We start from the raw sequence: 13,076 nt of genomic DNA on the forward strand, positions 1-13,076 counted from the left end.
TAATAACAATATAAATTAAATAATAATTTTATATGTCAACGATTTATTATTTTAAATAATAAATCGTTATTCAATTTGTCATTGGTTTCCTTACAATAATTAAGTGATTCGTTGTTTTAAAAACTATGTATTTCGAAGTCGAATAAACTGTCATATATATTGACATACGATTGTAAAAGTTGAGGTAATTACAAAACATTTTATAGCAACATCAAAACCCACTATAATATATTGCACTTATTAAAGATTTACACTTAACCAAAGATACTGCAGGAGTTATTTATTTCAAATAAATTAGAAATATTAATTGGATTTTAATTAAATTCAAAAGATTTTAAAATCGATATTACAACTGGAAAGATTAATTTTACATCGAACTACCTACTACAATAATAAACATACATAATTTTTTCAAGTATCAAACTGAGTTAGTACTAGTTGTAGCGGTAACCAAACGTCATTGTATGGAGATGTTATTTAGTTGTCACGATATTCAGGTTCTACTATCATGTGCCAGAAAGTTTAAATCTACATTCCGCGGTAAGTTGCCATGAAATACGTAGTATTGTGGGATATGATCACAGCAACGAACGGATGGTCCGCAATGAAGTGCGGCGTCGGCGGCTCGTCTATTATTGCAGAGTAAAACGTGATGCCCATTACTGTAATAAAACCCGATAACTTCTAAGTGGATTAACCTTTTCAAACTTCATTTACGCTATAGATATTGCATTCGAAAGCATCAACATATCTAACGCGAACAGTCATTTCGACCATTGCTCACTAAGCACATGGAAAACTATAAATTAAGCACATAAATATTATTTTATAATAGTTATCACAATTTGTTATTCGATCGGGTAAGATGTCGACGTGCACTTGTAAGCATGTAACAAAGCAGCGCTATCGGCGATGAGGCTCCAAAGACTCTTAGAGTCTAGGGCTTGCGGTAGGCGCCCACGAAGAGCTCGGTACGTTCCTGAAGCAGCACGTAGAGGAAGGGCCGGTCGACGAAGAATTGCACCGACGGCATCGGAGCGCAGCGCAGCATCATCACCATGCCTGCACGCACATTAGTGATGCGACTCAATCGTTCTTTTTAATCGAGCGATTCGAAATGATACATTGCAAACAAACTCGATCTATTTTGCAAGTATCAAATCATTAAAACTCTTGTTTTTTTTTCTATTATGTATGTGTGACACATTTAAATGATTGTATTTTTAAGCAGCCTTGATAATATAAAATTAGTTTTGCATCCTATATTTTTATGTAAAGTTAGTTTTATATCTGTAAATCAATGTAACTCCCGTGTTTTTCAAACTCGTTTATAACGCGAGGCGTATGAAATCGATACGAATGACTCGAGTAGAAAAAGAACTCGAGTCGCATCACTAACACACACGCACACGACATTACGCGTCTACAGGTCTGAGCGCGCGGGGGCGGGCGCGGGGGCGGCGGCGGGGACCGGCACTGCGGTCAGCAACACCAAGTCCCGCGCCAGTATGCTCCAGAGCGCTGGCCGGTCTACCCGTACGCGCTTCGACATCCGCAGCGAGCGCGTGACGCGCACCACGCTCCCTGGCCGCCAGAAACCCAAACACTTGTACATACGGTCACAGACATACGCGCCATGCCCGAAACCGAAAGCTTTGTAACTGCGGTGTGCTATTTAAATGTTATGTTGTGTCTTATCATGCTGTAATGTGATGTGCTAAATGCTGCTGTAATAAGCGTTAATTCTTCTATTATGTACGTTAAAATACATTTTTCACAGGTGTTAAGAATGCAGCGCTAGACTGATGAAGTAGTATAAAGCTATAGTGAGCTTTAGACGAAAGAACCATAGCAGAAAAAATTTTTTGTTTATAAGCACATAGAATTTTAAATCTATGCTTTAAACTCGAAAGAGTTGGGTTAGCCAAGTCCATTTCCTAACGAACTTATCAAAACCATAAGAGTTTTGAATGTCTCGAATAAAGCGTTTCTGTTAATATAAAAGGCTGTAAAAATTATTAATTCAGTTGGGTCAACGTATTATAAAGTCTAACTTATAAGAAGAAAGAAGACGCGAAAAGACTAGACTTATAAGCTGACGGACTAGAGGGAAAGAGTAAGACTCCAAAAGGCATAGATTATGAGAAAAATCTTGCAATAAATGTCATTGCAGACTCTCGATCATCTCTGCTTTTATATCGAATGTATTGTGAACCCAAATGATGTGTAGCTGCATAATTTAGCTCCTACATACCAATTTAACACTTCAAAACCTGAGATTAAGTAGTAGTGCAGACAATTCTATAGCACAATAAAACACTAGCTGAAGAATTGGCTTCATAACTAAAGCCAAACCTGTTTAACACTTTTCAGAATGAGACGACGAAATGTGGACGTCCTCCTTGCTGGATGACTATCTACGTGAGAAGGTTGGGGAAGCAGGATGATAATAACGAAAATTCGAAATGTTTTGTGCGAGCTTTGGGAGGCTTATGTCCAGCGGTGGACTGCGATAGACTGACGTGACGACGACTGAGAATGACGGAAGGTTGTTACGTAATAGATACTCGTCGTAATCTACGCTCGGAAATATGGAGATTCGTTGAGCAACCGGTGTAGCGAGTGGCTACGACAGTCAGCAGTACATGTAGTTTAAAGAACCGATAGTCGCCTTGTCCGACAGTTACGCAGTTTCAAAACGGGATTTGCTGATTTCTGGTATTGCGAGATCACTTCAAAAATTCAAGAATGAAGCCCTTTATGACGGCGGCTATCAGTTAACGACAACAATTACGTTATTAAATAGATATTAGGGTAGGAATTATATGTTGGGGTCAGAATACCAAAACGCCAACACCCAGACTACGAAAAACATTTGTATGAACCATAACAAAACTAATATTTAAAATTCTCGTGTCGCGGTGTTTGTAGTTAAACTCCTCCGAAACGGCTTGACCGATTCTCATGAAATTTTGTGTGCATATTGGGTAGGTCTGAGAATCGAACAACATCTATTTTTCATCCCCCTAAATGATAAAGGTGACCCACCCCTAAATATTTTTTTTATTTTTACTTTTTGACAAAACTTTTTAAATTTTTATATTATTATGATTTGGCATTGAAAAATACATACAATACAAAATTTTCACCCTTCTACCACCAACCCCTATTTTATAACAGCGTTTAGCAGCAAGACAACGTTTGCTGGGTCAGCTAGTATTTATATCATGTATCATGTATATCATGTGGGGGAATTGAAATTCTCTATAATTAAAGCTACAGTGTACGACGTAAAAATAGAAGCAGCCCGAAGCATAACAAACATGTAAACATTTACTTCCGATACAATATATATATATTACAAATCCATAAATATAAAAACATACCGGTGGCGGCTGCGGCCTCAGCGCCCTCTTCATTAACTTCAATAAAAGCTTTCTGGATGGCTTTGGTCACGCACAACGTTTCTGGTTTGTTTAGGAACTTGGTGATACCAGAGTTGTTAGATTTGAAGATGGAACTGATTCCTAGCTGAAATTACATGAAAGAGAGATTTAATATATGTTTTTTGCTTCCTTTTTACTTTCTCTTGCAAGCACTCAATTTAAGAGAGACAGATCTACGAATACTTAGTGGTAAATAATTCAGTAAGATTATACATTTTTATATAAAATATAACAAATGTTTAAGTAGTGAGTAATCTAATTGACTCATTTATCACCAAGTAATTTAGTTCGTAATAATAATATAATCTTATCATTTAAAATTTTATCTGACTTTTAGATATTCTATACTTATCGTTTTAATTATGATGACATATTTTCATAATAATTGCCAAATAGTCTAAAATTACAAAATAAATTAAATGTTATAATACGATTTCAGATCAAATTTGTACCCCTTTTTACGAAAATTGCGCGAAGGGAGGAATATGAAATTTCTTTATAGTTTATATAGAGAACAAGTGCAAAAAGCTAAAATTATTTTAAAATTATGCATAAAAAATAAATTAAGTTAAAAGAAACAACATTACACATACTACCATGTATTAGACATACACACGTATATATACTCATTTGTTTTTTATTATAGAAGTATAGTGTTTGACAACTGAATTTTAATAATGTTTAAACTTATAATTTACATTAATTATGGTCGAATTTCCACCACTAGTGCATTGAAAATAATAATTAAGTAATTTTAAGTGCCACACAGACAAAACCAAGAAACAATTTAGAAACATTACTTATTTGATAATCACCTTGGGTAGGAGTTCAGTAAGATCGATTTCGGTCTCGATCTTAAATTTAGGTATGGAGACTTGGACTTTCGTCTTGTACATCTTATCAACTTCCCCGAGGAGGTCATAACCACCCGCCAGCTTCTTCAGTACGGCGTCAAGCCCCGTGATCTCGTTGGGAAGGACTATGAGCATGCTGGCCTCATCGCCCACATACGGTATTTGAAGAAGCTGCAATTAAGTTACAATATTAAACAATATTTAAATATTTCTTAAGGGGATCCCAGACAAATTCGGCCGTTTTCATGTGCTATAAAGTATACGTTAAAGTTACGTTAAAAATATCAAATAAATATATGTTGTAACTCGGATTCAGTTTATTAATGTGACTGTAAGATAATTGTATAAAATTCTCTAAATAAAGAGAAATAATTGTTTACCTGGACCTCCTTTCGCGTACAAAAATCGTATAGGCTTTCTAATTTTACTACTTACAATAGTGAATATTTTTTTTATTAATTAAGAATCCTGTACTTAATATTTCTACAGAAGGGTTTTTTATTAAGTGTAGTATTTTATTAGAAAATCGTAAAAATATAATTTTTGGTTATTTGCCGGGTGACAGACGGCCCGCGGCAGACGGCCAGAGGCCTTTGTACGGGGAACTTGTGTCGCTCGTCATCGCACGCTGCTCTTGCTTACGCGCAAATCTATTTACTTTTTTTAATCCAAGATAGGCATCAAAATGTAACAGGTAGACAGACTTACTGTTGAATTTTGCAATTGTATTTACTTCAAATAAAAAAATAATTTAAATTATTAATTTTGAGCTGTGTAAATGTAAATCTGCTTAGCTTGTGGTCTAAGATCCGAACCTAAAGTCGATCTTCACCGAGCCGATAATAGAATAAAATATAAATTTAGTATATCTATACAAATAAAATTGGAGCGGCTGCATTTAATATTAAAATAACCGCTTTTTACTAAATTCATATGGATGTATACACAAAACATACACAAAAATAGCATTTTGACAATTTTTGTCTGTCTGTATGTCTGTTTGTTCCGCCTAATCTCTGAAACGGTTAGACCGATTCTGACGGAACTTTCACTGGCAGATAGCTGATATAGTAAGGAGTAACTTAGGCTACTTTTATTTTAGAAATTTATTTATTTTATAACTGCGAACTGAACAACAAGTAACAACTAGTAATTAATATAATTTTATAGCCTAAATGATCGACACGACAAGAAGAAAATTAAATAATAATTATGGATGATCACAACTTGTACGCAAGCTCTTGGTCTAGGAAACGGATCAATCGCATGTCCTAAGTAGTACACGCTAGAGCCGGTAGATGGCCGAGTTTAATAACCTTTACGTAATACTGATCAGGTGAAGTGCGGGTGGGTGGGGTGTGGCAAAGTCTAAATGCTCAAGGTCATTGAGAAGGGGGAGCTTCTTAAGACGGGTTTCCTTTCACGCCCTCTGTTCCTTCAGCTAGCAACCGCATTTGTGTTCCGTAGGAATTTTTTATGGACAACAGATATAATTTAATGTTCAATCCTCTACACGTTTGATGGCCCATTATTATGATTACATTACAATAAAAAATATTAACGGATCAATATGTGTCGCCAAATGCGTTGCTAAAGCGCTCGTTGTTGCTAAACTCGACGACTGGATCATTGCGGTTAATTCTTATTTTTTTTTTTTTTCGTTTTCTATTTATATGTATTATTTAGATGCGCTCCTCTGTAAGAAAATAATTTCTGAGTCGGTCTCCTCTAAGTTTTGATCAAGATCTTATCTACCTTGCCCTACCTTCATAAAACATTAACGCAATTAAAACACGAATTCAATTTTGACTTAGGGGTTTTTTAGAAATCGAAGTTTACGAGATGGAAGAACATTTTGTTACTCAAATATTATAAATATTAAAAATAACATTTTAAACCAATCGTGCAGCGCCAATACATAGCATTGAAACAATATTTGACGTTCAAAAGCGTTTATTTTTAGTCTACGTTTACAAAGTTTTCACGATCGTTTAAACTATTAGAACAATTTTTTGATATAAGTGCGATTGGACATATTCCAGACTGTTCGATGTGTTTATTTCTTTATTGTATTTTTGGAAGAAATAGTTTCAATAAATTTCTAGACCGAATCCCAAAAAAATGTTTTGATTTTAACGTATGAACTGGTAGCACTCTGATAAGTTTGTATAATGTTATTTTCTGTCGTGTAACTTTTAAATACGTCACCAACCCGCCTGCCCAGTGTGGTGACTATGGGCAAAACACACGAGTTCACACCATTTTTGGCGTGTACTTGTGATCGGCTGAAATGACGATATATATATATATATATATATATAATCCAACTACCTTAAAAAGCTCATATAAATTTTTGTTTTAATTTTTATTCATTGCAAAATTTTAAAGTGAATGAATTGAAACAATTTTAAGTGCTCTTTTTTTTATAGTAACACATTTTTATCTTAACTATAATAAAATTATTAATTAGTTAGGACATGTTTATATGATAGTAAAGTACAGATAACCGTCAATAAGCCAGTCATATAATGGTAGTAAATAGTCTCCTATTTATGAAAACAAACTATCACCTAAAAATCCATATAAAATGAATCGCAAAATGACTCGATAACGGCTGCATGGAGAAGGCTAATTTTTTTTTGTTTCTTATGTAATGTTACTAGTTCTTTGCTGAAATTGGAAAATTTCAGATGACCTTACGATTATTTCAACTTCATACGTTTGGCAATTCACAAGACAGGACGTCTGTTGTGTCAGCCAGAAACAAATAAGTTTTACTGAGGTAGGGTACATAACAGGAAATATCTTCCTAAAAATTGAGTGCAGCATGACGAGGGAACTACCTCAATCTTACAGAAGATAGCATATAGATATTTAAGATACTGTTTTCAAGTAGTATTATGTTTCTGTGGTGAGTAGGGTAACCAGACTTGTTTGACACCTTTGTAGTATAAAAAATGACGCTTAATATGTACGATTTTTATTTTTGTGTACCCACACATTAGGAATTCTAAACATTTTTGAATATCATATCAAAAATTGACCGCTCCAGCGGGATTCGAACCCGCGTCTCCGACTGACCGTGTCGGCGCTCGGTGTTCAGCGCCGACACGGTCAGTCGGAGACGCGGGTTCGAATCCCGCTGGAGCGGTCAATTTTTGATATGATATTCAAAAATGACGCTTACCTGAGCTCCTAGTCCCGAGCTCTCTCCATAGAGGTAATTATCTTCTTTGTACATCATAGGAACTTCAACCGTAGTTTCTTCAGCAATGAAGAATGGTTGGTTCAAAGTGTTCTGAGGGTCGAACTGTTTCTTCCATGTTCCCTACAAAAAAAAAAGAAAATTTTTGAGATGTTCAATAAAAGTGTTAGAATGATTTGGGTTCTTTGTTTAAAAAAATGTGATAAAAAAATAAAAGCACTTGATTTAAAAGTCAAGATTTAAGTCAAAGATTTTGAGTGTTAGTTTTGAGCCCTTACTTCCTACAACTCAAATATTTCGAATTTTATCATCAAAATATTGGATTTTACAGTTTATAACTATAAACAATTAATTAAAAAACTTACCTTAAAGTAAATAGCATTCAAGAGGACTAGACGTGTGTCTTCGCCAAGACTGTCAGACGAAATAAGATCCTTTATTTTGTTGTTTGTTTTACCTTCAACCTGAAAATACATTTATTTTAAATACATGTGTACATTCTTTAACATCTTCACTTATAGCTATTGGGTTAAGATAATAACTATATAATTATATTTATATAAGTAAAAAAAAATCTAACGATCATTTAGAAAGCTATAGAAGTAAAAACAATTATATATAAAATTTCTGTCTGTCAAAATTGCATGCGATTTGTCAGAAGCGAGACTTTGAGGTCTGACTAAAAATCTATTATACGTTTTATCTTAATATTAGAAGTGGATTTATGATTCTACAAACAACTGATTTACTTCAACACTCGTAACGAAGTCGTTTTGTACACAAATACACAGTAACGAAATGAAAATATTTATTTCACCATAAGGTTAATAAACACACCTAACGACGATCAAACCCTGGAAGTATTGGCCTCACATAATGAGGTAATCCTTCAGTGGATAAAAGGACATAGTGGATCACACGGAAACGATGCCGCCGATGAGCTTGCAAGACAGGGGTCCAATACAAAGGTTGCCGGCCCAACCATCCTAATGCCGCTACCATTTGAACAACTGCGCTCGTGTGTAAGGCAACGGACACGTGCAACTCACGATGCCCTTTGGGCAAACCAAACCGGCTAAAGACAGTCGAAAATGATACTCACGGAAATATCACCGCACCTATCGTGCCGACTGCTCAGTCTAAACCGTCTGGACATCAGAATAGTTGTTGGCACGATTAGCGGCCACATGGCACTTAATCACCAACTATTCACTATGAATGCAACAGACAGTCCTCTTTGCAGGGGATGTCTGGCTGCTAAAGAAACAGCCGCCCACGTGATCCTGGAATGCGAGGGAGTGGTCGCACACCGGGCTACCACCCTTAAGGAAATAAGGACGCTCCGAGAAGCCGGTGAACGCCCCGGGAGGCTTCTGAGCTTCTGGAAGGAGCTGGGCTGGCTGAATTAGTTAGCCCTCTTTTCACGCATAACGGACCACCTTTGTGTCTAAATGCGGAAAACCGAGCCTACAACAAAACAAAACAAACATACACACCTAATGACCGCCGAAAAATAATTTATATTCTCAAAAATAAAACAGGAAAAATAAAAAATTAAAATTGGTTTTCTGTAAAGTTAAGTTGATAGTTTAACGTGACAACGTCATAACAAAACATCTTCTCGGACGCATAGGCCAAATGCCAATAGAGTGGAAGAAAGATAGATGCGGCGCAAGCGTACAATGAGCGTAACGCTACAATAAGCACAATCAATCATCAATAAGTCATCCTTTTTCATGTACGCAGCCGGCGTTCATCGATTTATTAGACGTCACGACAAAAAGTTAAGGTAGCAAAACATCAATCAATAAAAATAAAAATTTACATCTAAACATTGCGAACTAAGATAATGTACCTAGTGTTATCCAGCAACCTGAACTTAATCACAATACTTAATTAACACAAAACCCTAACGTTTCGGTAGACATTACCTGTCCTAGGCTTTATTCAGTATTAGGTACAATAACTTAAATAATGTCCCTAGTGTAGTTAGAAAGGAAAGAGCCGGAGAAACAAACTCTCGGTACTTTCAATACAAAAAATTCACTTAACAGAATGACCATAAAATGATCACGACAAACAACGACAGCCAGTCATGTGTGTCGAGATCACCACATAAGGTGGGTCAGACATAGCCACTGACATGACTTTGTTAATATATTGGATACACATGTATAAGTACAGCATTGGTTTTCTTTTTTGTTTTTTTTTCCATGAGTATGTTACATGTATTGTTTCTGGTTGTACAATAAAGTATATTTTGTATTGTATTGTAAGAAAAAAAACTACGTTTTTTTTATAAACTGAACTTCATATTCAATCTTATTTGACAAATAATTTTTACGCCTTATTACTTAGTATTTAAAACGAACACTAAATTTATACTAGGCGTGAAACATTAAAAATTAAATATGAGTAATTCGAAATGCTCGTTGGTGTGACTAATTATACTTTACTTGTAATCTTAATGTACTTTGACATTCTTTAGTGGAAATGTTTAATTCTGTTTGAGGTGATTATAAGTCTTATCTGCCATGACTTATTTTTCTAGACATTTACGAATAATACTACGAAAATGTTGCTATTATTATGTCTTATCTTGGTTAGGCAGATAACTATAGAAATAATGATTACTTTACTTTAGCACACATAAATAGTGATTTCTACATAACAGTATAAAGCTATTGCAGAAATTAAAAAAAAATCTAATATCAAACTCACGCCCACAATGACGTCGTGAACAAAATTTGTTGTGGTCGAAAGTGATAGAAATTTTATATTCCGAATTACAAAACAACTATTGTTTACACAGAACTATCACTGAAGTTAAAACAGGTTCATGCATTGACGTTACAATAAAAACAATAAAAAAAACTATATATTTCTTATATATTTACTGGAACTGAGTTTTCATAAAAACAAATTCACTACAGCTGTGTCCCTGTTCTCAAAGAAAAAATAAGATTTTACTGACAACAACTAGTCATTTATATACAAATAATAGTTATTATTACATGTTACTATGTCACAGTTTCTGTCCTTTTTGGTATGGGCAAATTCAGCATATTTATGACATAATTTGCCACCTACTGTACTCTTACTCCATCACTTCATTTTAAAATCCATCCTTATATAGAAATGGATTTCAAAGAAACAATTACAATATAGTATACACTCACTAGAAGCTGAAAAACCCATTTAGTCATTTGTCTTTGGTAGCTGTTTACAGATGTAACAAAACCGATAGTGTTCAAGGTTGAATGTAAAAATTTGCATATTGCTCAGTCGTAATAGACAAAGATAGCAAAATATCAAACAATAATTCCAATTTTATATACAATAATACTAAAATTGATAAATTATTATAATACTATTATAGTTACACCTTACGGTTTACCCCGCATCATTTCCGATGATGGAAAACTCTTGTTAAAAAGTATCTTTTGTGTTGTTTTGTACCTTTAGCTATTACATTATACATACCAGGTTTCATTGCAATTATTTCAGTATTATTTGGGCGAAAGAGTAATAAACATTAATCAATTCAGTAGTAGAATGTATAAACTCACCCATTTGTTAATAGCATCAGCAGCAGCTACACTTTTATTAAAGTCAATCTTTTCAAGAGCAGCATCAAACACTTTGACAGCATCTTCTTTCATATTCTCATTTAAATCATAATCACCTTCCTTTATGTATACTTTATTTGCAACGTTTAAGGTTACACCTTTTATAGATTTTAATTTTTCTGCTACTGAAGAAAATGAGCGAATCTAAAATACAAATTGAAATACTAACATATGATTACACATAGGTAAGCTATTTAAATATAAGTATATTTTTATATATAAATTTAAAATAGATGAAGCTGATTATGTTGTAAAATTATATGATATTTGAAAATAATAAATAGAATGAAAAACTATACAAATAGCTTACAGCATTGTCATTAGGGATGCCGAGTGCTGTCAATAATTCCGAGTGTGCTGGATCACTGGTTCCCAGAGTTAAGAGAGCCAATACAAATTCCGCAGAAAGAGGAGACGACACCACACTAGTGCTTTTATCAAGTTCCTAAAAAAATTTAGTAGTGCTCATTATAATTTTAAAAGTTTAAAATATTTTAATATATTAAATAATTATATAAAAAAGTTTGCAAGTATAAAATTACATTATAATCCAAACATTTTTTAAAAATATATTTAAATAGGTGCAGTAATACTTACATTACAAAACTTCATCGAAAATTGGGCAATAGAAGAGGTAAGTGCTTTGGAGTCCATGGTTTGGGTGTAAACACTTTTTGCAACAAATGCAAGCGCTAAAACAAATAAATAATTTAAAATATCAATGACTTAAAGTTTACTCAAATAGAGTTAGAGACAGACTGAATGAAGAATCTATTCTTTGGCGCCGGGCGATCCAATCGTTTATGTAGACAGCGACGTTTGGGGGGGGGGGTATGATGTCATCAAACAGACCACCCAATCCACTAATGAAAATATTCACGAAATTGTTCTATTCATAGCGTGACTCACGGTTTGATTTCAAGGTCATCGAAACAAAAAAGGAAACAATAATATAAAAAAATAATTACAGAATAAAAAAGTTTTTCTGATCCACATCGACGGTTACAACTGATTAACGTTCAATATACGTAGGTAAGGTATTTATTCGATAAATTAAAAGATAAATCTAACCAATCCACGTCGGTTTACCTTATCGTTATCTTATCGATTTATAACTAATTTTTTCACTATTGTACATTAATTTACCAAACTTTTGTTAGTTTAAGTATTGTTTCAAATTTTAAAGTAGGTATATCTACGATGCCGTCACCTTAATTTAATAACAATAAGACAATTTTTAATTATCATTTATGTACTTATGATTGAAAATTAATATTTTTTCGGTTTGTTTACTGTCTGTAATCCCAAAAATATCCAAAGTTCCAAACAATACGTAAAGTCGTAAACATAAACTGCTTGTGAACTGCTTCAAAGAACTGCTTGTTTGTTTGGTTTACGGGCTTGCCTATATACCTATACAAAGTACTCTGTGGGGCTTGCCAATGTCACGTACGACGTAACACGAAGGGCGCGTTCCACCTAAGGCATACAACACCATCGACCACGACCGATAAAGTTCCCGCTTGCGAGTTGCGACTTTGCGTTTCAACTTTAACTAACTTGAAATTAAAAACCACCGCGGGCGTTGTGCGCGAATTTTATAAGTGGAACGCATATTTGGGCGATGCCAATTTTCAGGTACTCAAATCATAGGTTGACACCTATGCTGTGTTTTGGCTGTGTGGCATGGTGAAAACATCCAGCAACATGGATTCCCAGGAATTTATCGTTACGTTTTTGCTAAATCGAATGAGAGATAGCGAGATAACATTCATAATTTGACAGACAGTTATTTTTGTAAAACGCCAATGTCTTGATTAATTCCTCAGTTTGAGTCTTTAATTCTGTGAATTTGGGATAATCAGCTTATTAACTAACATGAAATTAAAAGCAAAAAACAGTCCAAGAGCGTAGTTTACAAAATGCATTTGGCATTTTATCA

The 13,076-nt window shown here is 34.3% G+C and overlaps 1 protein-coding gene across 1 annotated transcript; it reads right to left on the reverse strand.

Moving 5' to 3' along the window:
* Positions 1-26: 26 nt before the first annotated feature.
* Positions 27-12,559, reverse strand: LOC123665048 (antitrypsin-like). Its single transcript, XM_045599403.1, has 9 exons — positions 12,428-12,559; positions 11,732-11,826; positions 11,445-11,579; positions 11,075-11,278; positions 7,871-7,969; positions 7,488-7,628; positions 4,262-4,471; positions 3,387-3,531; positions 27-1,062 (listed from the first exon to the last, which is right to left on the reverse strand). Exons 2-9 carry the CDS (start codon positions 11,786-11,788, stop codon positions 938-940), a joined length of 1,116 nt encoding a protein of 371 aa, XP_045455359.1. The 5' UTR covers positions 11,789-11,826; positions 12,428-12,559; the 3' UTR covers positions 27-937.
* Positions 12,560-13,076: the final 517 nt, after the last annotated feature.

This window comes from Melitaea cinxia, chromosome 2, assembly GCF_905220565.1.
Source record: "Melitaea cinxia chromosome 2, ilMelCinx1.1, whole genome shotgun sequence".
In the NCBI taxonomy this organism is placed as follows: domain Eukaryota; kingdom Metazoa; phylum Arthropoda; class Insecta; order Lepidoptera; family Nymphalidae; genus Melitaea; species Melitaea cinxia.